The sequence below is a fragment of the Astyanax mexicanus genome, chromosome 1, assembly GCF_023375975.1.
Source record: "Astyanax mexicanus isolate ESR-SI-001 chromosome 1, AstMex3_surface, whole genome shotgun sequence".
In the NCBI taxonomy this organism is placed as follows: domain Eukaryota; kingdom Metazoa; phylum Chordata; class Actinopteri; order Characiformes; family Acestrorhamphidae; genus Astyanax; species Astyanax mexicanus.
Genome location: NC_064408.1, coordinates 26,337,217 through 26,361,755, shown reverse-complemented (window position 1 = coordinate 26,361,755; position 24,539 = coordinate 26,337,217). Strand labels below are relative to the sequence as shown.

At 39.0% G+C, this 24,539-nt stretch overlaps 1 protein-coding gene across 1 annotated transcript; it reads right to left on the bottom strand.

Annotated features, from left to right (window-relative positions):
• Positions 1-1,756: 1,756 nt before the first annotated feature.
• LOC103026513 (nuclear GTPase SLIP-GC-like) lies at positions 1,757-24,539 on the bottom strand. Its single transcript, XM_049475403.1, has 19 exons — positions 24,460-24,539; positions 23,064-23,091; positions 22,249-22,323; positions 21,767-21,808; positions 20,994-21,087; positions 20,675-20,897; positions 20,240-20,464; positions 19,915-20,109; positions 18,982-19,160; positions 17,841-17,961; positions 17,375-17,471; positions 12,315-12,448; positions 11,619-11,792; positions 11,376-11,530; positions 5,121-5,247; positions 4,728-4,836; positions 4,508-4,641; positions 3,072-3,153; positions 1,757-2,944 (listed from the first exon to the last, which is right to left on the bottom strand). Exons 2-19 carry the CDS (start codon positions 23,074-23,076, stop codon positions 2,907-2,909), a joined length of 2,217 nt encoding a protein of 738 aa, XP_049331360.1. The 5' UTR covers positions 23,077-23,091; positions 24,460-24,539; the 3' UTR covers positions 1,757-2,906.

The window sequence follows — 24,539 nt, the reverse complement described above, 5'->3', positions numbered from 1 at the left end:
GGATAAAAATTAAACAAACCAAACCACACTCAAAGAAATAAATGTATATATAAACAAAACAAAAGAATGGACAAAAACAACAATCCGTTAAAAAAACTCATTTAAATCCATTAAAAAACTCATTTAAAACAATCACAGGCTTTTTGCGCAGAATAATAAAAGTTTCGGTTAGTTTCAGTTTCAAATCATGAAAACAGCTCACCAAAACCTCAACCTATCCTTTATATTTGACAATATTTGATTAACTTACAGGTCCTTACTTATTTTTATTTAACTGAACTGAGTTGTAAATTATTTATAGCCTCGCGCTGAATTCAGCTCCGCGCTGTGAAAGAGAGAGAGAGAGAGAGAGAGAGAGAGGCGCAGCGCATTTTGCCTGATTTCTCTTTATTAATTAACAGTACATTTGTTGGCTTTAGTAAGTTTAATAACATTAATTTTAGTATACTTGTCAGATCTTATTTATAAAAACTTTTTTTAGAAGACAGAGGTTATTCTGCGCGCAATGCCGCGCCGCTGCGCCAAGCACCACTTTGCGTGCCTGGCATTTCAGAGCGCTGGACGAGATTTTAATTCATGAATTAATATATTTAATATTTTAATAAATTTGCCCTGGTGATAAGAAACGAATGCTAACATATAGCGTTATATTTCTGTGTATTTCAAATGTTTTAAGTTTTATATAATTGACGGGCAGCACCACGCGCCAGATTGACAATGTGCTTTGTTTTTCAGATATAAAAGTGAAATTCAGTTAAATAGTTAACTAAAATAAATTTATGTTCAGTCAAAGTAATTTTCTCTTTTAATTTTCCATTTCAAAACTCCAGCATTTGAGTGAGAATAAGCATCTGTTGAAATTTTTAAACAGCAGAATGCCTAGTTACAGTTATTTAGTCTGTGTACTAAACATAAATATAAATCCTTATAACTGACAGAAATAAATATAACTAATAATAATTTATAGATACAGTGCAGATTTTTAAGTATATATATTTTTTCATAGTTGATTGCTGAAGGCTCTGGGTGTGGTTTATTTTTATGTGGTAAAGATGTGATGGTATGGAGTATTTTGGAGCGCAGGGTGAGCAATCGCGCTAAGCTTTTTTCCGCCACCAAGATAAAAACACGCCAGAAATTTACCTCAACACACATCATTTCCAGACCACCACGCCCATCGGTGTTAATATATTCCAAAGTCCAACGCTATTTTAAGGACGCGTGCAAGGCCTAAAAATAGACTGTTGAAGGGTGGCAAAGCGCCACGCTACACGCCTTGTGCGGGGTGTATGATAGGGCTCTTTGTCTGTATGCGCAAAGTTAAAAAAAGTTCATTCAGCTGCTAAAGTAACGTGCAGTAACGGAGTGTCGAAAATGGTAACGGCGTTATAGTTACAGTCAGAGTAATTAGTTAGATTACTCGTTACTGAAAAAAGTAACGGCGTTAGTAACGCCGTTTATTTTAACGCCGTTACTCCCAACACTGGTCATCGGGGTGTGTCAGTAAACTTCTGTGATGCTGCATTAATGCAGAAAATTACACTGGAACAAACATATGCTGCTTTCAAGACCACATCTTTTCCAGAGCCATTCAGGCATTTTTTTTCAACAAGAAAATCTAGAACCACATGCTGCACACATTACATAGGCATGCCTGCAGTCATTAACTGTCCTCAGTAGTGAAAGTATAGAGAATTAATAAACAGCAGTTGAAATACACAACATTAGAATGCCAACAGGACACCAAACACTTGGCTAAACAGTCTTGATGATTCATCTTTATTTAAAATAATAATCAAAGAGAATCAAAGTAGTTGCATACTGTCACTATCCAACGAAAAACATCAACTTTACAAGAGAGAAATAAAAACGTTAAAAAAAGTTTATTTCAGGTAATTCTGGAAACTTTCTACTGGTGCATTCATCAACAAAGTTTGACACAGTGTAAGAGACGGTTTGTGTGTTCAAATTATTTAGTAAGCTAAAAATAAAAAATGGAAATACTTTTCTATTGAACAGCGATGATATCAAATATGAAGGTACATTTATCAGTAAGATTAAACTAGATTTATATAAACAGTGCTCTAAATAGCAAGAATTTGCTAGTTAAGAAATTAGTGGTTAAGATCATGACATTAAAATCACGCTGTCAGTTGTAATACACATCAAAAATAACAACAAAAGACACATAATCCAGAATATATAAAATTTGCATTAGTTTTCTATCTAAGAGCAGTGGACATTTTTGCCCCTAACTTTACCTTTACCTTTACCTTACCCGGCCTAAAAGCGTAAATATCTGAATTCTCTTTCTTAGACAAGGACCAATTAAACATTTCCAGGATACTTATATATAGCTGTTCAGTAAAGTAAACAAATAATCTATCTAAAGAGTATAGATATAAAGAGTATTCCTTCAATAAGCAATTAAACAATTATGCTTTCTGACAAAAAAAAATCACTTTCTTACTTTCTACATGTTAAGTACTCAACAAAGATTAAAGTATACAGTGAGTCAATAGTAACAACACGTCAATTAAGAAAACATCTTTTAGATCAAGTCATGCAGTCAGTTGTCAATACCTAAGCAGTACTTGCATATGATAAGAATAAAAACCAATAGGAAATTATGAATATTTGGTGTACAGACACGAACTGTGCTACGAACTTGATGCTGCTTGTGTACAGACACGAACTTGATGCTGCTAGTGGAACCTTAATTTCCCTGAGGGAACCTCCCAAAGGGATCAATAAAGTTCTATCTATCTATCTATCTATCTATCTATCTATCTATCTATCTATCTATCTATCTATCTATCTATCTATCTATCTATCTATCTATCTAGGTGGCTAACAATATTCTCAGGTCTGATGAGACTAGTCTTTTGTTGTGCTGATTTCAGACCTCATAACTTCTTCAGTTCCTCTAACTCTGCACTGATGTCTGGGAAACAAAACACATAACATTTAAAAATGATTCACAAGTATTCTGTTGGTAAATTCTAAATTGCAAACTGTATACTTTAATTATACTTCTCATATTAGAATGAGTCTAGCTTAAAATAACTTACCAATGGTTGGCAAGGTGTTTGCATTACGAAGGGCATATTCCATTGACTTCTTCAATGTGGTTCTTATCTCTTTCGTGAAATTCTTTAAAAATACAAAAATAAATAAAAGCAAATAAACAACTCATCCATGAGTGTGTAATAGTTTAAACACACCCAACAGTTCTTTTAACTATACAATAACTCAATGCAACACATTCAGGTCTTCATTATAGTAAGTCAGATAAGCTGCTGGTTGACCTAAACAAACCTATACAGTGACTAAGGCACATAAAGAATTCAGCAACCCATACTGTGTCCAAACTTTTTAGTAGTTTTATTGTAACCTACATACAAATAACTTTAACTGGCAAACCAGACCGTTTTACTGTCTTTTTTTTCTGTACTTGATTTAGTTTGTATTTATTCTATTGTTTTTTGTGTGCAAACCTGTCACGTTGTAGTGCGTATCAAGACCAGAATAATGCCTTAGTGGACAGCACTTCTGTTGCCAGACACTCAGCAGGTAAGCCTAAGGTTCTTTCCATCAGGCTGTTGAGAGTTTTTTGACAGTGCTTTGAGTTGGTGGTGGCTCCTCCCACCGTGAGTACATTGTGGTGCTAGATTTCGAACTTAAGACCTTCTGTTGGATGAAGGTAAATCCTCCATACCCCCTTAAAGTGTTAGTTGCATGCAGAAGACGGTGGTATTGATTGTGACTTTCTGGGTGTGCATAAACTGACCTGTAACTTTCTTAAAGGGAAATTTTGGCCCCAGCCCTCCCCACATTGACCTCAGTTGGATCGGCACCATGTACTGGACTGTATTTGTAGTCTCTCATTTGACCTACGCTTTAGGCACACTTCAAACAGCCTTTTTGTTGCCCTTTTTTATGGCAGTGAACTTTGCTTTCTGTCAGAACCACCTTCCTGACTCATCTGGCATTACCCTTTGGCTTAATCTGAGCTTTCACAATCATTAGTTAACCAAGCCCTTGTAGCTGTCTCTGATGACCCTGATGGCTGATTTTACACTTGGGCATTACGTTGCAATGACAGGTGGTCAGAGCAGGCAGTCTTCTCTCTAATCAGCAGCTTTTAAATTAACTTCGACTTGGGTACACTCATCCTGTCAGCTGCTACTCAGAGCAGTGATGAGTCTCCCTTCCTGACATTAACGGCATTCATCCTCAACTACCTAGCTACTCTGTCAGTCAGGAGACATGAAATAAAACTCTAATTGTGATTCTATGATGCAATGCTGGATGACCACTGAGTTGCTCATCACTCAGGCAGATGCCCTTCGCAAAAAAGCTTTTGAAAACAAGGAGTGACCCCCCCCCCCCCCCTTTATAGTGGGGCAGTGTTGTTATTTTGCTCTTCATATGCACTATGGTACAGTTTTGTTTTAAGCATTTTCTTTGCTGCCTAAGATTTTGCAAGTATTGTGCAAATACAAACCAGTGTTTCATACAGCTCGTCAAGCATCTCTCTCCTTGCCTTCTGAAACATTGTACTTTTGGATGTTTCTATGAGCTTCAACAGCACATCCTGCTTCCTCCTCATGGCGCCGGTTCCACTATACTCAGCAGCACCTTGAACAATTCAGTGTGTTCACTTTTGTGCATTACAATTAAATTAAACCAAATGAATGTTGGAATTATTGTGAGCAACAACTTACTTCGATAGCCTTGCTGCAATGTTGTTTTAATGCATTGAGAAGGAATATTGTAGAGTTCTTTCTTTTGTTTGATAATTTTCTCTTTGAGTTCAGTCTTCAGTTTCATTTCCTGTTTAGGAGGCACAATAAAAAAGAAGACAAAATATATTTAATATGAGAAAATGGCCAATCAAAAAGGTTACTAAATTGTATTAGTAAATCAGTCAATTAGTAGATGAGCACAAGTTCATGAAGCATCTGCAATAACATAAGCAAAGAAGTTGCAGCAAAGTGTTTTAAAAGCAGAATAGGAAGTGCTAATTATTTTTCTAAACAATCATACTGGCAAGAATCAACTGGTACATAGCAACTATCACATACATTACATACATATAGAAATGTAATATTTTTTACCTCAGTTTGAAGGAATTTCAGCATGTGTCTCAGCACTGGAGATTTTTTATTTTTTGAAATCAAGACCTCAGGAATGAAAGAGAACTTATCAATCTTTGCTAGAAGTGAGTTCTCAGTTTCCTGGACTCTAAAAAAAGAGCATGTAAAGTATTAATCAGAGTAATGAATTAGGTAACAAAAAGAGCATATATATCACAGAATGAGTCAAAAATCACAGGACACCTTTTTATTCCAGAAATGAAAGATAAACAAAGTTAAAGGGACAATTACATATCTGTTTAGCCCAGCAAGTAATGTGTTAGGGGGCATATCTTTTATGTCTGGAACATGGCTTTCATCTTAAAAACATCTATATTTAATTTATGAAACAAAAAGGTGTGTTTTTGGGCCTTACTGTATATACAGTATATATACAGTAAGGCCCAAAAATATTTGGACAGTGACACAATTTCCATAATTTGGGGTCTGCATTCCACCACACTAAATATGAAATGAAACAAATGAGCTTTAATTCAAGGTGATAATTAATTGGACAAATTATCTCAAAAGCTATTTATGGTCTCCATGGGCTATCCCCTCATGAACCCATCATCAGTTAAGCAGGTAAAAGGTCTGATTCCAGGTGTGGCATTTTCATTTGGAAGCTGTTCATGTCAACCCGCAACATGTGGTCAAAGGAGCTCTCAGTGGACATGGGCATTTACTTTTTGCTCAGATTCAACAAAATACAGTAAGTTTGAGTAGACGACAATTAGCAGTACAGAACATACCGAAAAAGGCAAAGAAGTGGATTATTTTGCAGTGGCTGAGTCAACCTCCAGCTCTTAACCTGAAGGAGCAGCATTTCACTTAATTAAGACAAAACTAAAGATAGAAAGACCCACAAAAAAGCAACAACTGCAGTAAAGGCCTGGCAAATCATCACAAAGGATTAAACCCAGAGTGTTACCAGTGACCCAGGTGTTGCACCTCCTCGCCTCAGGAGGTCACTCTCGCCACAGTTTTAGTCCTTCTTCGGGAGCATTAGTATTGTATAAATAGACACCACACCTGCACTCAGGTGCGACGTCTTGTCTGGTCTTACCTTGCATTTCGAAGCACTTCTGTATGTTTATGTTACTCTGGTTTTTTGACTCCTGCTCTCGTTTTCTGGACTGTGATTTTTGGATATTCCCTGATTGTTACTTCTGCCTGGATTATTCTTTCTGTGTGAATAAACCTGCTTTTGGATCCTCATCCTTGGTCTCGCGTGACATAAGACGTCGCCAGCAATGGATCCAGCGGGTCTTGAGCAGCGAATGGCTACCCAGGAGCAGAAGCTGGAGGAGTTGGTTCAGCTCATTCAAGGTTTGGTGCAGCGTGTGACACCCCCCGCAGCTGAGCCTGCTGCTGTTGGACCAGAAATTGCTGCGGACATAAGTATGCCAACCGCTTCTTCCTCTTCTGTGTTTATCGCCGTTCCCGAACGTTATGATGGCTCTCCGGGAGCGTGTAAGAGTTTTTTAATGCAGTGCACGCTTTATATGACTCATAACGCTACTCAGTTCCGCCTCGAGACGGATAAAAATCACTTTGTATTGTCTTTGCTGACCGGTAAAGCCAAGGAATGGGCCACCGCGTTATGGTCAGCTAACAGTGACATTTTACACTCTGAGACTCAGTTTTTAGCTCAGTTCAAAGCTGTATTTGACCACCCGGCCGCCGGAAAAGAGGTGGGTTTACAAATATGCGATCTCAAACAAGGCACCCGTTCTGCGGTGAGTTACGCCCTCGACTTCCGCACTCTAGCAGCGGGCAGCGGGTGGAGTGAGCCGGCATTAAAAACCATGTTCCAGAGGGGATTAAGGGAGGACCTACAGGCAGAGCTAATTTTTAGGGGACAAGAACTGACCCTCAATCAGTTAATAGATGCAGCCATCTCTCTCGACAACCTTCTGCGCAGCAAAAGGAGACTCACAAGGGAGCCCACACCACTCGCCAGTCACCCAAGCCACGCCCCCGTCTGTGAACCTGAGCCTATGCAGCTTGGACGGGCTCGCCTCACTCCTCAAGAGAAGCAGAGAAGGCGCAGAGAGGGGCTATGTATCTATTGTGGCCAGCCTGGCCACATATGCGCGTCCTGCCCTACCCGTCCCAGTTCCTCTGGGACGGCAGAGGTGAGTGTAACTCTATTCTTTTCTGATTTTAAACTTCTTAATATTCCAGTACATCTGGCTCTACACTCAGAAAAGTTTTCTGTTCTAGCACTTATAGATTCTGGGGCAGCCGGAAACTTCATGGATGTGGGACTGGCCAGTCAGCTACAGATACCCCTACAGACTATGGACACCACACTCAAGATTAAAGGCCTGGATGGACGTCCACTGGGCAAAGGAACTGTGTCTAAACAAACTGTGGAGATACCCCTTCAGGTTGGCCTTTTCCACCAAGAGACTATATCCTTTCTGATTATTGAGTCACCTGATCACCCTATAATTTTAGGTTTTAGTTGGCTAGCTCAACACAATCCCCAAATTTCCTGGAAACATGGAGAGATTATTAAATGGAGCAACTACTGCTATGACCATTGTCTGACCATACCGTGTCTTGCCACCACTGTCGAAAGCCCTGATCTGCTTAACACATTCTCTGTCCCAGACTGTTATCAAGATCTGAAGGAAGTGTTCAGTAAAGAACGTGCCACTCAGCTGCCACCACACAGGCCCTGGGACTGCTCCATTGACCTTCTCCCCAACTCCACACCCCCACGCAGTCGAGTATACCCCCTGTCTGAACCTGAAACCCTTGCTCTTGAAAAATATATAGATGAAGCTCTTACCATGGGTCACATCAGACCATCAACCTCTCCTTGTGCTGCAGGGTTTTTTTTTGTGGAAAAGAAAGACGGAGGACTCCACCCTTGTATAGATTACCGCGGTCTAAATGCCATATCTGTAAAAAACCCCTATCCTTTGCCCTTAGTCCCTTCAGCTCTAGAGAAGCTCAGAAATGCTCAGTGGTTCACTAAACTTGATCTGAGAAGTGCCTACAACTTAATAAGAATCAAGGAGGGTGATGAGTGGAAAACTGCCTTTGTGACCACAAGAGGGCACTACGAATACCTTGTAATGCCATATGGGTTGTCCTGCTCACCTTCCGTCTTCCAAGCATTTGTGAATGAAGTGTTTAGAGACATGATTGACAGGTGGGTAATTATTTTTATGGATGATATCCTGGTGTACTCCCCCTCCCTTGAGGATCATGTCAACCAGGTTAGAGCAGTGCTACGTAGACTCTTAGACCACCAGTTATATGTTAAGGCAGAAAAGTGTGAATTCCATGTCCAGGAACTTTCCTTTTTGGGGTATACTATACGCCCAGGAGGAGTGAGCATGAATTCAGACAAAGTCAAGGCTGTGGTGGACTGGCCCCGACCAAGAACAGTCAAAGAATTACAGCGCTTCTTAGGATTCTCCAACTTTTACCGCCGCTTCATTAGAGGCTTTAGTGCAGTGGCAGCCCCCCTTACCTCTCTACTTAAAGGTAACTCCAAGGCTTTAAACTGGTCTTCGGCTGCTGATGGAGCATTCCAAGAATTAAAAGACAGGTTCACCTCTGCTCCTATCCTCAAGCATCCCGATCCTGAACTCCCCTTTGAAGTAGAAGTAGATGCTTCTGATACTGGTGTTGGAGCTGTTTTGTCTCAAAGGTCAGGGACACCACCCAAGTTGCATCCGTGTGCGTATTTCTCACGCAAACTGAACTCTGCTGAAAGGAACTATGACGTAGGCAACAGAGAGCTCCTAGCTATGAAGTACGCTTTGGAGGAATGGAGACATTGGTTAGAGGGTGCTAGACATCCTTTTTTGATTTTTACAGATCATCGCAACCTAGAGTACATCAGGACTGCTAAAAGACTTAACTCCCGACAAGCCCGTTGGTCATTGTTTTTTACCCGCTTCAACTTCTCAGTGACCTATAGACCTGGATCTAAAAATGGAAAGGCTGACGCCTTGTCACGCATGCACTCAAACTCTAACAATGTACACAACAATAACCCTAAAACCATTCTTCCTCCTTCCTGTATAGTGGCACCTGTCTTGTGGGATATAGACAGTGAAATCCAGCTGGAGCAAACCCATGACCCGACACCCAGCCACTGTCCTGTGGGTAAGACATATGTTCCAATCGCTGTACGCAGTCATGTACTTGATCTTGTACATTCTTCTCCCAGCTCTGGCCATCCCGGCATACAACGCACTGCTGACCTGTTGCATCGCAAATACTGGTGGCCCAAGTCCATGGAGGACATAACACATTTTGTAAAAGACTGTGAGGTATGTGCTCAAAGCAAATCACCCCGTTCACCGCCTGCTGGGTTGCTAGTTCCTTTAGAAATCCCCAAACGCCCTTGGTCACACCTCGGTGTCGATTTCATTACTGACTTACCACCCTCCAATGGATACACGACCATCCTAGTCATAATAGACAGATTTTCTAAAGCCTGCAGACTAATCCCACTATGTAAACTACCCACAGCTTGGGAAATGGCTGAAAAACTGTTTGAAAATGTATTCAGGTTCTATGGACTTCCTGAGGACATTGTATCGGACAGAGGCCCCCAGTTCACCTCGCAAGTGTGGAGGGCGTTCTGCAAGGTACTCAACATTCATGTGAGTCTTACTTCTGGTTATCATCCTAACTCCAACGGGCAAGTAGAACGACTGAATCAAGAAATTGGCCGTTTTTTACGTTCCTATTGCCATCGTAATCAACATGACTGGAGTTCCTTTGTTCCTTGGGCCGAGTATGCTCAGAACTCACTAGTTAGCGCATCCACAGGGCTCACCCCTTTTCAATGTGTATTAGGATTTCAACCTCCATTCCTTCCCCTAGACACTGAGCCCAGCAATGTACCTGCAGTTGATGAATGGAAAAATAGGAGTCTTCAGACTTGGGAGGAGGCACATGTCCAACTACGTCGAGCCGTCCGCAGGATGAAGATGCAAGCTGATCGAAGAAGAGGTTCGACACCAAAACTCCAAGTTGGGCAGAGGGTCTGGCTGTCCACTCGAGACTTGAAACTTCGTCTACCTTCAAGAAAGTTAAGTCCACGTTTCATTGGTCCGTTTAAAATAACTAAACAAATCACACCTGTTTCTTTTCGGTTAGAGCTGCCTGCTCACTACCGTATCTCCCCTACATTTCATGTATCTCTACTAAAACCCCTCTCCTCCTCCTCCTCCTCTCAGGGCCCTGGATCGCTGGCTGAACCTCCCCCTCCACTGGACATTGATGGGTACCCAGCTTACAGCGTTCGCTCCCTGTTGGACTCTAAGCGCCGGGGACACCAGCTATTGTACCTGGTGGACTGGGAGGGTTACGGCCCAGAGGAACAGTCATGGGTGCCTGCTTGTGACATCCTCGACCCCTCGCTGATGGAGGAGTTCCACCGTGAACACCCCGATCGCCCTGCTCCTCATCCTAGGGGTCGTCCTCGACGCAGGGTCAGGGGGTCGGCTGGGGCCGTTCGTCAGGTGGGGGGTGATGTTACCAGTGACCCAGGTGTTGCACCTCCTCGCCTCAGGAGGTCACTCTCGCCACAGTTTTAGTCCTTCTTCGGGAGCATTAGTATTGTATAAATAGACACCACACCTGCACTCAGGTGCGACGTCTTGTCTGGTCTTACCTTGCATTTCGAAGCACTTCTGTATGTTTATGTTACTCTGGTTTTTTGACTCCTGCTCTCGTTTTCTGGACTGTGATTTTTGGATATTCCCTGATTGTTACTTCTGCCTGGATTATTCTTTCTGTGTGAATAAACCTGCTTTTGGATCCTCATCCTTGGTCTTGCGTGACACAGAGTTTGGTGATGTCCATGGACTCCAGACTTTGGGCAGTCATTGTGTGCAATAGATTCTTAACAATATTACAAATTAACATTTTATTTATGTCCAATTGTTTTGAGCCCCTGAAATGAAGAGGCTTTATAAGCTTTAAAGAAAATCCTTAATAGCGTTGCAATTCCTAAATGCTTTATAGATTTTTTTTGTTCCAACCCCTTGAATTAAACCAAAAAGTCTACACTTCACTGATATCTCATTTGTTCCATTTAAAATCCAGTGTGGTGGCATGCAGAGCTTAAATTTTGAAGACTGTGTCACTGTGAAAATTTTTGGGCCTAACTGTACGGCTTGCCTCCCCTCCTCCCTTTTTCAGCTGCATCCATAAGGCAGTGTAAGCCCCTGTACAAGAATTCAATAAAGGTTTATTCACGTGAAAAAGTTAGTGAAAGTTTGAGCAATTTTCTGTTCCATTGGTTCAGCCAAACTCCTATTAAGATCTCCCGTTTCTCCAGCCTTGGTCCTGTAGTATCCATCATTTTCGCACAATGCTGTCAGTGTTCGGCCAAATTTTCGACCATCGATACGCTTCAAAGTGGAAAAAAACAGAATAGTGGTATCAAAAAGAGAACTGTTTAGTTTATTAAGGATAAATGTTAAGAAAAAAAATATTTACTGGCTCTATTATTTTTTTTGCGATTGTATGGCATTTTTCTTCAGCCTCTTTTGCTCCTTTTAAGAGAAGTTCTTCCAGGGAACTGCGGATTTCTTGACAGTATTCAACCAAGGGATCAAATGCTTTTTGAAGCTCTTTTTCCAGGTTCTTATATAGTTCCGACTTTTCATCCATCTAAAACGTAAATGTTTACATGCATTCAAACAATAAGGATTTGTCTTTTACATTTTGAGATTTTATCAAAATTAAGCAGTAATGAGCTTAATGAATTTCAGTTTCATACAAATCACACACAAATCTGAAACACTGTTGAAAATACACAGTCAGCTCTCAATATTATGACCACTCATACCAGATATACCCAATAAATTGCTGCTCTGTGTTGCTTCTGTTAGGTCCTGACCAATGAAGAACAGAGTGAAAGGAGGATAATAAGTATGCAGAGAAACAGAAGTATTAACAGTCTGTTATTATAGAATTACAAAGTGGTCCTATATGATCAATAGAGCTGATAAGATGGAAAGCGAGTGTAGAAACAGGAAGGTGCTCATGACTGACTGAAAGATCTGGCTAGCCCAGTTCTTTATTGCTTGCTTGTATAAGGGATTCTGTAAGTGAGAGAAAAATTGTTACAACTGAAGCACTATCATTTTTGTGTTGGTATCATAAAAGTGTAATATTTCTGATGTGACATACCATGGCGTCATTGCTTTCTTTGGAACCCTGAATTAGGGAGAGGATTCCTAGGGCTCCAGAGATGTAGTGGCGCTCTGTGTCATTTGTATGACTGTTGTTGTACTTCTTCAAGTGATCCCTCAGCTTGGGGATCTCTGTATAAATTTAGATCAGAAAATATTTTGCAGAATATTATGAAACAAAATATTTGTTAATATTCTATCATTTGCAGTGTTTTTTTCACTATATTGCTTGGTTATTCTAATTCAGTGCAAACCACACTACTACTCTATTCACAGTTTGTCTAAAGATAAATGTTTTTGCTAGTATTTCATACGCCCTTGCACTGGAATGAGAAGGAAAGGGGGGGGGGGGGTGTTGTTTCATCTATAATGGTCTGATCTGCCTGACAAGAATGAAGAGCGGATTTATAGGTGGAAGAGGGGGTTAATTCTGGGCAACAGGAAGTTAAGTAAAGCCAGGAGAAACATTTTTGAGTGTTGCAGAATGAAGGGAGAGACGCAACCTGTGGAGAGCATGGAATACAGTAAGACAGAATATGAAAAGCAAAGAAGGTGCTGATTGGGAGTGCGAGGCTCTTGTTTTGGAAAGAAAGAAAGGGTAGAGAATGAATGCTGGCAAAAGTGAGGAAGGCAGTGTGGAAGTCCAAGGAAGGAAAGGTAGGGAATAAATGAGGTGAGGAGTTTAAGGACATTGCCAGCCAATTTGTATGTGGGAATGTGCTGGGAAATACAGCATTGAGGATGAGGTCCTGGGAGTCAGGAATCAATTGAAGTGGGAAGATGGTGTTGAACGACCTTGTGGACTGATGCCCATGGCGTAGTTTAAATGCCCTAAAAGAGAAAGAAGCTGCTCCTTAACGTGCAGCAGAAGTGACTGAGGAATTTAGACAGAATGCCCATGACACAGTTCAGTTTGTTCCAAGGAAGCAAAACAAATTAGTTCGATAATGGTGAGGAGGACGATGAAGGCGATGATGACTACGGCGAAGATGACGATGACAAGCATGATGAAGGCGATAACGATTATGATGGTGGCGATGATGACAGTGGCGATGGTGGTGAAAATAAAGACAGTGATGGTTATTATTATGGCGAAGATTATGGCGATAAGAACAATGGCGAAGATGATGATGGCAAGTTGATGGCCAAGACGCACAGATTAATTAAAATCACAAATTTTATTATAAAAAAAGGAACACTTATTCCTACTATTAGTCAAAAACAGGCCAAATTAAATAAAGTGCAGTAATATGCAAAGAAATATGCTTACTGCCTTTTACCTTGTTTATCAACCTTAACGCTGAAGCCAAAATGGTCCCAAACAGCGGATTTATAAGCTGACGGCGCCTCTTCAAATTTCCTTTTCGCGTTCACTGGCCCTGATCATGCAGCTGACAAAGTTTTTTTAATTAGCACTCAAATCTTCAGCGTCTGCCTTCAGAGCCTGATTTGCTCCTGGGAAATTCTCAAACAAATCTGATTGGTTGTTGCATGGTTGTGGAGAGACACGCCCAGAGAAGTATATAAAAAAAAAGTCTCTCCCAGGTCCTAAGCAGTCCTGACTATCGCCCAGTACACAGAATACAGTGTCCAATCAATAACCACAAATAAAACATTAAAGTTTTGTCACCAGCGAGACAGATAAGGACCAGAACCAGACAGAGACATCTGGACAAACTCAAACTTTTTATTTTCTTATCAGGGAATTAGCAAACTGAAATTAAAGTGTTCATTTTTTCTGTAGAGAGAAAAAACTGCGGTTGGGCAGGGGTGGTGTTGTGGGGTGGAGAAGGAGGAGGAGGGCAGGGGAGGAAGAAACACACCGGCAGAGAACAAGCGTTGCCTCGTGGAGCAAAGACATCCATCACTGCTGCTCCTGCTCTGCTTTAACGCTCTGGTCTGCTCTGAGAGTGTCTTCACGTTCCTCAGCCACACGCGCTCAGCAGCCCCTCCTCCGGCCATGTGCTGCTTCACTGCTGGAGAGTTTATGCGGCACCATGTAAATTACAGCGGCAGAGCGTTCGTTTGCTCTGTTAGCGTGCTCACTGAAATATCGCGGTCCATCCAGGTGTATCGAACCGAACTGGCCGAACCGAACGGTTCGATAAAATACCGAGAACCACTGCATCCCTAATGGCGATGATGATGAGGAAGGCAATGATGGCAACGATGAAGACAATGAAGGTGGCGAGCTGATGGTGAGAGATTATGGTGCTGCCAAGGGGATGGTGATGATTATGAAGAAAATAATGATGGTGATGATGGCGCCAATGAAGATGGCGATGATGGTAATGGAAATGGTGGCAATGATGATGAAGGAGATGATGGCAGCAATGAGATGGTGAGAGATTATGGCGATGATGGCAGCGATGATGATGATGATGATGATGATGAGACAGGCAACAATAATGAAAGCAATAATGGTGAAGATGGCGATGATGCTGGTTTTGGCGATGAGCTGCCACATCATGCAGCATGAATTATACAGGAAGTCAGACGAATGCCCAGATCCGAGTAGCAGATTAATTACAGCAGAGATAAACTTTAGAGTAGGACGGAGATGATTGCACGGTGACTGTGAGAAGGGTGAAGGATGTAGTGGACTAAACAGAGGTTTTCTGCATCGCTTGGACACACATCAGCACACTACCTCCACTTTACGGCCTATAAGGAAACTTCGAACCCAGAACACTCTAAAAGCCTTGGAGTAATCTTTTCAAACATCCTTAAATTTCAAAATGACATTTCCTGACTATTTCTTCACTCAGCCTCGCTCAAGACCCTAAATGCGAGTTTAGGGTAAAATTCTGTTGACATTCCTCCAAGTCGTAAACCTCGGAGTTAATGTTAAACATTTGGAACACCAAATGAACACCATCACTAGGACGGGACTGCGGACTTAAGAGAGTGTCAAAACTTAATTAATGCCTTGGAAATTGTTAATTCACCAAATATTATACCAATTTAGGGGGTTGTGCCTAGTTATTTCTCCAATCACTTAGAAATAAGATTAATGAAATTAAGAGAAATGTTCTAAGCTTGGAAATTCCATTGACCGTTTGTAAGTGAGACTCTCTCTGTCCACCGACCTCCCCAACCGTCGTAAATTCCGACAGGCAAGGACCAAGCCTTATCTGAGCACTCAGCAGAGGGGAGAAATTTCTCACTAAGAAGATTTTGCTTAAAATACATATATATTGACTATATAAAAAAGGTGTTTTATAGAATGTTTACTAAATAATGGTATATGTGTCTGGTATATGGTATATGTGTTTGGATGTGTCCTGATTAAATTCTCCTACACATTCAAGTCTGAATCAACAAGGTTTAACTAGCATTTGATAATTTAGCTTTATTTGGTTATCAGTGGTTTAACCATGTATTATCTTTTAAGTGATTTAATTGGGTTTAAATAATAACATGACTCTTGATCTCTTTCTGATAAGAGTACCATCCATCGTTGTATTTCTAAGATTATCTTGAATATTACAAAACTGTTTGTGGGCAATATATATATATTACATTTATTGTGATTCAATTGTAAGATTGTTGTTTCCTGAATTTATCCTCACAAACTGATATGCTGAAAAATGTATTTTGATCCACTGTTTAATTGAGTTTTGTTTTGGTTTGGTCTATTAGAAAAATAGACCACTAGCGCTGAAGCATGGTGACCATGTGGGGGGGGAGGCCACCAGCAAGCCAGCTGAGAGTGGGGATTTACCCTGTGGGTTCTAATGGGGTTCCGTGCTGACACAGGAAGTCAAACCATCCTGCAGACAGGCTCACGTGATTCTTTCTCGGGGTGAAGAAACAGACGACCACAACCCAGACGGACGTCACCAAGGCCCACTTCAACACTTCAGAGTAAGGCAGAGCTGGGTTTAATCTTTCGGCAGATGGTGTCTGTTGGTCATGGTCTGGGTCGGGTCTTTAATAGAGCGTCTTTAGTATAGATGACTCATTTTGAGTGTCTTGGGTGGAAATAAGAATTTAAAATGCCTTAGACCCTTATTTAGAAATATTCACTTAATAGTTCTAGTAATCTTTATTCCTTTCATATCAGCATTATAGCGTGTTTGTTCTTTTATTTCTCATTTATCATTCTACACTATGATTTGATATCTAATGGCTACATTTATGACTTTTTAATGAATTATTTACTCATATCTGTGTGATTTAATAAAATACTTTTATTTTACAAAACCTGTAATTTCAGTGTGTTTTTCTGGATAACTTGGTTATGAAAATTTCTGTCACCTGTAGAAACCACACCCTGAGATGTCTTGTGTTATTAATTAATTTGATTAATTAATTTATTAATTTATTAATTAATCGAATTAAATTAATTTAATAACTGGCGCCCAATTAAAAATATTTCAACATCTCAATTAGCACCAGGTATTAAAACCACTGAGCCCGCTACAAGGATGTGAGGAAGATGATAATGACAGGGAGGAGAAGTGGCTCCGGCTCGTATGTCTTCTGCAGAGGAATTCGGTGGTGGTTAGGAAACGGTGGGAAGAATCAAGTAACAATTTTAAAGACAAAGAGGTACACTTTTAGAGTGGACCAGATAGAGAAATGAAAGAGGTGAGGAGGAGGACAATGATGGTAAGGGGGAGGATAATGACACAAAAGCAAAGTATAAAGGGCATTACCCCCCCTGATTTCCAAGCGCCATCCTACAACAAACTGGAAATTCTAAAAAAGTGAGGGGTAGTTTGGAAAGGGAACTGGGCAATGTACATGATCAGAAGAGGGAAGACTGATTGGCAGGAGGGAGAGATGTTTGGTTGAGCTGCTGCAGCAGCAGAGTGACTGGCGGGTTTGGACGCCGCTGGGGGTGGGGAGGTGGAGGGGTGTGTATTGGGGGGTCGTTGGGTCAGTATCAGAGATAGATTGATCTGCCTATTGTGAGAGTCTACGCACCAAAGTACACAAACACATTATCCATGTTTATAGCCCAGTTCAACTCGTGACAAATCAAATGTCTCATACTCAAAAATGTCTTATCATAGTTTATGTTTCATTTAATGTAATATTGTTATGTGTTACCTGTTTGCTCTGGTTTAAGGACTGAGTTTTCTTTGGTGAATTCTCTTGAACTGACAGTGTATACAGACAGGAATTCATCATCACAGTTGAAGTGTTTCTAGTGGAAAAAGCAACAAGGAAATTCACTGAATTATAATCAGATTGTTAATGGTATTTTTTCACATTAATCTCAGCATGTATAATCAGTTTGATCATACCTACATACCTAAAGGGTCTTTTTATATTTTTGTTCATTTTGTTCATTGTTCATTCTTTAAGCAGACCTTCATCTGTTTTTGCGAATAATTAAACAAATTAAAACATATCGTGCCTAGAGCTAGAGAGTTGCTAATCTTTAGTCTGATGTTTTTCTACACATGGTAACTGATGCACCTATTGTACTGTATATCTACAGTATTCTACAGTATTTGTAATGTTTTTAAAATGTATGAATTTTTTTTTAAATACGCACAAAAAAAATACATACAAAAAGTGTGTGTCGTTGATTAAAATTCTTCTTCATCATTTCCTTGGCTGCTTCATTTCTGTGCATTATGCACATTTCTTCTGGTGTAATCTGCAAGTTGTCCTGCGTCAACTTTCTGGCTCTGCATTATGACAATTATGCATTTGTTAGACATGTAATCAGAAACAGGGATAAATGGACTCACATTTACCTTAATCATAACTCAGAAATTATAGTGAATGCTATGATGGAAAGCTTGCAAGTACCTGCTGCTGCACAGCTGCTTAAAATTACATTTACAATTATGGTACATTTCCACCTTCATGCTTCACACATACATGATATGAGTTGACTGTGTCCAAATGCAAGGATTTCCTTCTTTCAGAACTTCCATGCTCTCCTGATGGTAGATGTTGACGTGGATTATCACCATCATTATCACCATTATAACCACCTTGTTATAATGGTGATAATGATGGTGATAATGAAATTTTTCAACGTCAATGTACTTTGACATTAACTGGGGCAATGTCCTGTGATGACACCTGATTCACCTGATTCTAATGTCAAATTACATATTTTGCTGGTTTTGAAGGGGAAGGAAAGTGAAAACAATAAATAAAGACAAAAAGAAATAGACAAAAAGAGTGATAAAATCTCTGTTTCTAATGTAGTTGGGTGGGTGAGTGTGTTTTCTGTGGGTTCTGCTGTGGTACAATTTCTGCAATGAGTTGTGTGCTGTGGGTCTTTTTTGGTGTAAACTGTGTTCTTCAATTAGAACACGGGGGGGGGGGGGGGGTCAAAACATTTAAATGTATTCTTATAATGCTAAATACTACAAAAACAATGCAGTATGTAATGGATGTAATGGATTTATCTTTTACGTGCTGTAGACATTACAGTAAGGAAGCGAGACTTCATAAGACTTCAGTTTAATAACTTTGCTGTACTAGTTTCCATTTACTCCGAAGAAATACTTGACCCCCCTAATTATCATTGTATAATTCGCACCCTGGTTGTTTTACTTTTTAGGCAAAGTGGAGTTATACAGGTGAGTTCCTTTTGCAGGAAGTTTTTTAGGTATATGTGTATGTGAGTTTCTGAAATCTAAGCTTGAACTTAAATCTGTTCACTCAAGTCATACAATCAAAAATAAACTGACCTCATGTAGTCCTGTGCGTTGAGGTCATCGGTCTTGGTACAAATAAAGGAGATGCTCGTGCACTCTCCTCTTTGGGCCAGGTCTGAAATGCTGCTAGCTAAAAGCTTCCAGGCATCACTGTCAGAACCAGCACGGTTTATTTCACTTACAATCCACACGGTAGAACAATCTCTCAGTTTCTGCAGAATATCAGAAAATATATTTAATAATGTATTCCATTATAAGGAAAAATATTCTTTCATTGATTGTGGGTGTATATATGAAATGCATTATTTTAAATGAAGACATCTTTCTAATTTGCTTCTGCAGTTTTACATTGATGGTGCAATAACAATGGAAGTGTAAACTGTCTAATTGAGACTAGTCAGTGACTTGACATGAACTATTTAGTGGGGGATTAATCACTTTGCTGCTTTAAAAGACAGATGAGCAACATTATAATACATTGTGATTGCAGGTATTTGTATGTCCCCAACTGTTTAATTATACTTTTTATTTACTGCATATCATCTCCGGTGCCAGTCTTTATTCTGTATCTGCTGTAGCTTAAATAAAATACTGTCTGATGAAGACAGAAATTAATGGTTAGTGTGAATGTTTTATTTAATTTTAATAGTAAAGTTGGTAAAGTTATTTGTGAGATAAACGGTGAGGTAAACTGTTAATTGTTGGTCTACAAATACTGTACAGTATTTAACTTTATATTGCTGTGTAGTGATAACTAGAGGTAGCTGGAGCTGCTACTGCCTGTTTACTATATTTGCCTCAACTGTTAAAAAGGTTGTCTTGAACTGAACCATCTAACCAGCCTAATTTATTTGTAAACTCATCAATGGTACTTTGCAATATTCTACTGAAGGACAAACAAGAACTTAATCATAATATTTAATCACCAATAACAAAATTGGTAAAAAAAAAAATACAGATAATTACCGATCTCCACATCTGATCTCTGCTCTTGTTGTAATCTCCTGTTCCAGGAAGATCCACTAAAACAATGTGCTCCAGGAAGTCCTTACAGTTTGGAACTTTGATGGTCACGCACTTCACTACTGGCCAGTAACATTCTCCCGGATGAGAGTCATCATGCTGAATGTAACACGCAATCTCATCTGAAAGATCTGAGGCCTTGTGTTGAACATACAGAGCACAGATATTAAAATTAACAGACATTATCCCTTGTTCTGGTATGCAGATGCATTTTAGCTCATATTGGACATCTTTATTATTAACAATAAAGTGATACTGTTAGTCTTACGTTTTCACACACTATTTCTTTAACTTTAGTTCTCTCCGATAGAAACTCTGGAATTTCGGAGAAATGTTCATCTTTCATTAGGTTTTCTAGGGTCATAGAAAGACCATTCTCTCCGTACAGGGCTGTAATCTTCTCTTTTGCTGTGTTGATAACTTCGTTGTCCCTTTCCTCTGCATCCTCCCGTAAAACATTAAGAATGGTTGTATTGAGTTCACTTTCCCAAGCCTGAAATATAAAGATAAAGTTTTCCTTTAACAATTTAGAATACATTTCTCTTTTTCTCTTTTGAGAAACCTCAAGCACATAATTAATTAATTAATTAATGTTATTAAATGCAAGTTAATAACTAGATTCCTTTCTTTAAATGTAGTAAATATCAATTTGTAAGATTTCATCTGTGCACTGAGAAAAAAAGTAAATGTATAATCTGTGTACCTCTTTTGAGATGAATTCAATCTCAGCTGTGTAGTTGGAGTCTGTTGTGTTGGCTTCGATCTGTATGATGACTGAAGTGCAGGCACAAAGTGTTCCTGATGGTAACAGATCTTTTTCTCCCAGGATCGCGTTTATCAGAGAGCTCTTTCCAGCTCCTGTCCTCCCAAAAACTCCAACAGTAGTTTTCTTTGCTGTACCAGTGTTCAATTTGGAAATGTTTTCCCTGTGAACAAAAATGTACACTGTTTTATTTATACACAATTTATATAAATTCTGCTATTGGTAGAAGTACAAGTAGTCGTTATTAATATTACCGTACCTGATATATTCAATGAACTTGCCAAGGTTACTGAGTTGATCAAGAAGTTGCTGATCAACAGAGGTCATAATTTCTTTGGCTTTGCTGACATTAACTAAAAGTTATAGAATGGGATAAAAACAGATTAGAATTATGACAGTTTATAGACCTAAGTTTGTGTTAAATTGTACTTGTTATAACAATCTAGCAATTTAAATGTATAATCAAGATATTATATGTGTTATTAGCATTTTTATATTTATACTGAAATTAGAGTTTCAACAGCAGAATAAAACAGTTGTTAGTGTTAATAGTAAACTAAATAGTGTTATTTGTGTTAAATAAGGTAATCTCCAGTACTGTGTGTGAGAGGTCTATTAGCAGCTAATGGAAGCATCATGTAAAGTATTAAACAAATGCTGTTCATAATTTGGCGTACCACATTACATTGTGTCTGGATTAGGGCTGTGTATCATTTCAAAATTTCGATACTGGTACCCAGTTATCTGTTCTTTGCAGCTGCCAAGCAGCAGGAGGTACATGAGGTCCAAATATTTCAAGGTTGACAGTTATGTGGTAATATCTGTGTTTGTGCTGTTTTTTGCATTTATGGTCCATTAATGTATAGAATGAATAAATATAGTAAAAAAAAGTCTTTCATCAATATTTTGGGCTCAGCACATTTCTGTGTTCGATTATATAATGCAGCTTTAAACAACAAATTAGTGCAAAATAAGTTCTAACCATAATCCTCAATGTAGCATTTAACAAAAGCAACAAAATATAAATCTTACCATCATACATGCTGGCTGGATAAGGACATGACCTTTTACTTCCTGTGGGAACAAATAAAATAATTCTAAAACTGAAAATATTAAATGAAAAAATGTAAGGAAAAGCAGACTATTGGTATATTATATTGGTGGTTTTCTCCAATGAAACATAAGTGTATGGGTGAAACAGTATCATACTGCAACTGGCTAGCAGAGGCACAAGATTTGAGGTGGCTTCACTTTTGAGAGACAATGCCATACTACTGGTACTCCTTCTTAAGTTTGACATATATCTTAATGCATATTTAACTAGAATACATTTATATATGATTTATACACACACACACACACACACACACACACACACACACACCAGGTATGTAACCATGTAACCAACAACATAACAAAGCTGGAACTACTAAATTGATTTGATTTTCCATTTCCCTTCATAAACAATTTACTAAAAGCAAATAAAAACGACAATGACAAAAAACAAATCTTACCAATTCCAGGCCTCTCAGGACTGGAGCTTGGACGTTTTTTAGAAAGGTTGTCCGTTTCAACTGTTCTGTTTTCCCCTGGTTAAAACAGTTAATATTAATATGCAGTCAGGTTCATGCATATTTAGACAGTCAATTGTAATTCAAATGAAAACTGCCTTAATTCAGGGGGTTAACCAAATTATTACACTGACAGTAATTCTGCATAGTCCTGACATTTCTACAGGTTTGAACTGGGATGGACAATTAACAGGTAAGCCAGGTGTTTCCTGTTCCCTCATTACTTTATGATAAATTATGTAGATAAATGTCTGAGGTTGATTTCAAGTATTAACGTTTTATTTGTTTAGCTGTTATGTTAAATGTGCAGTTCAAAGAGATTTTGATGCCAGAAACAAGGGCTCCCTCAGCAGGAGGTCTGAGCCCAGGTCTGCTTGGAGTCAAAACAACAATTTTCACCAAAGTACTGGAATTTGTAGCTCAATTTGAGCAACTATTAAACTTATAATGTTTGAGCACTACACATAAAATGAGAACAGTCCACCAATAAAAAATGTCCATCCAACAGCGTCCTGTGGGTACTGTCCTGTGTCTACTGATGAAAGATTTACGGTTATGCCATAACCTTTTTCCCCATAATAGCAATATATATATATATATATATTTTTTTTTTTTTACATTTTAATTGTGGTCAATATAAAAAGCATTTCTGTTGGCACAATGATCATGAAGTTCTGACAACATTGTAAAGAACAACTGCCATATTGAAATTATATTTTGGTGACATTGTCTTTTTAAAAGTATCTGATAAAATATACCTCTGTTATCCATTTGTACAGTAATGTCCTGAGGAAGAAAGAAGATGAAGACAAATCAGTCTCGTGTTTTAAATGTCAGTTGTAACAGATATAATGATTCCTCATCACAACTGTTTCTGTTTTATCTGACAATATTATACATTACATTACATTACATTAGATTTGGCAGACGATTTTATCCAAAGTGATTTACAACAATAATGTACATTTAGCAATGGAGGACATAGAAGTTCAGGGGCCAAAGGGAAATATGGGGATGGATGAGGAAAGGAGGGGAAGAAGGAAATGAGGTTAGAAGTAGTTAGTTTGCTAGGGGTGTTACAAGAGTAAGTGCTCTTTAGAGAGCTTTGTATGTAGGATGGAGCCTGCTCTGTCATTACCTTGTAGGCGGTTGTTAGAGCTTTGAATTTAATACAAGCAGCAGCTGGTAGCTAGCGGAGATCAATGAGCAGTGGAGCAACATGCCCATTGCTGCATTCTGGACCATCTGAAGTGGTTTTACCACAAAGGCTGGGAGGCATGTTAGTATGGCATTGCAGTATTCGAGGCGTGAGTTTACCACTGCTTGTACCAAGTGTTGGGTCTCCTGTTGCATTAGAAATGGTCGAATATTTCTAATGTTGTACAGCGCAAAGCGTCAGGACCAAGCAACTGATGCAAGATGTTTTGTAAAGGATAGTTGGTCATCAACCACAACCATAATTGCCTTCATTAACTTTAACATTAACCTTAGTTTATTCTTTACAAAACAGCTTACCATCTTCATCAATGAAAAGTTATGTAATGAAGCATACATTTATATTACTTTTTATACTAAGTAACATAATACAGAAAGATGATAAATCTGGCACCAATCATCTGGTTATAACACCAAATATTTAATCACCAGAATTTTTGCAACTGCATCAGTTTACCATTTGCTTTGATTGTGTGAAGGCTCGTACAAATCCACAAAAATCTCTGCCACCCACTTGACACATATATAAAGATTCAGAATGTATACTGTTATATAGACTGCTACATTTAATTAATTATTATTATCATTATTATTATTATTGTAAATATGTGGTCGTTTACAGTAGTTTTCTTCTCAGTTAACCTTATTGTTCTTTATCAAATTGCAAATTTAGTTTAACCTGCTACAGTAAAGACACACTGAATGTGTGTTTGACTGTACTGCATTTCCTATTTTTGTGTTAAAAAAATTGAAGAATAGCTTATTTTCCTTTAGACACTGGGGACAAAATACACTCTCCCCTCTCACTGCTATTTTTTAACAATAAAAAACATAGGTAAACAAATAAAGAAACCACAATCTTAATTGCATAAATAACAGTAAGACAGTATCTTTACCAAACATTAAACATTTATAATAAATCATAAATAAGTTACTTACAGAACAAATGTTTTTCTAAGAAGGAGAACAGCCCTGTTGCGATGCCTGAACAAAATGGAGCTCTGCAGGAAAGTGAGCTG

Coding starts and splice junctions, on each gene's coding strand:
- LOC103026513 (XM_049475403.1), bottom strand. Junction 17,472..17,840: donor ATCAACGACACACACTTTTT/GTATGTATTTTT, acceptor TTTTTCCACTAG/AAACACTTCAACTGTGATGA. Junction 11,793..12,314: donor AAGAAAGCAATGACGCCATG/GTATGTCACATC, acceptor TTTACGTTTTAG/ATGGATGAAAAGTCGGAACT.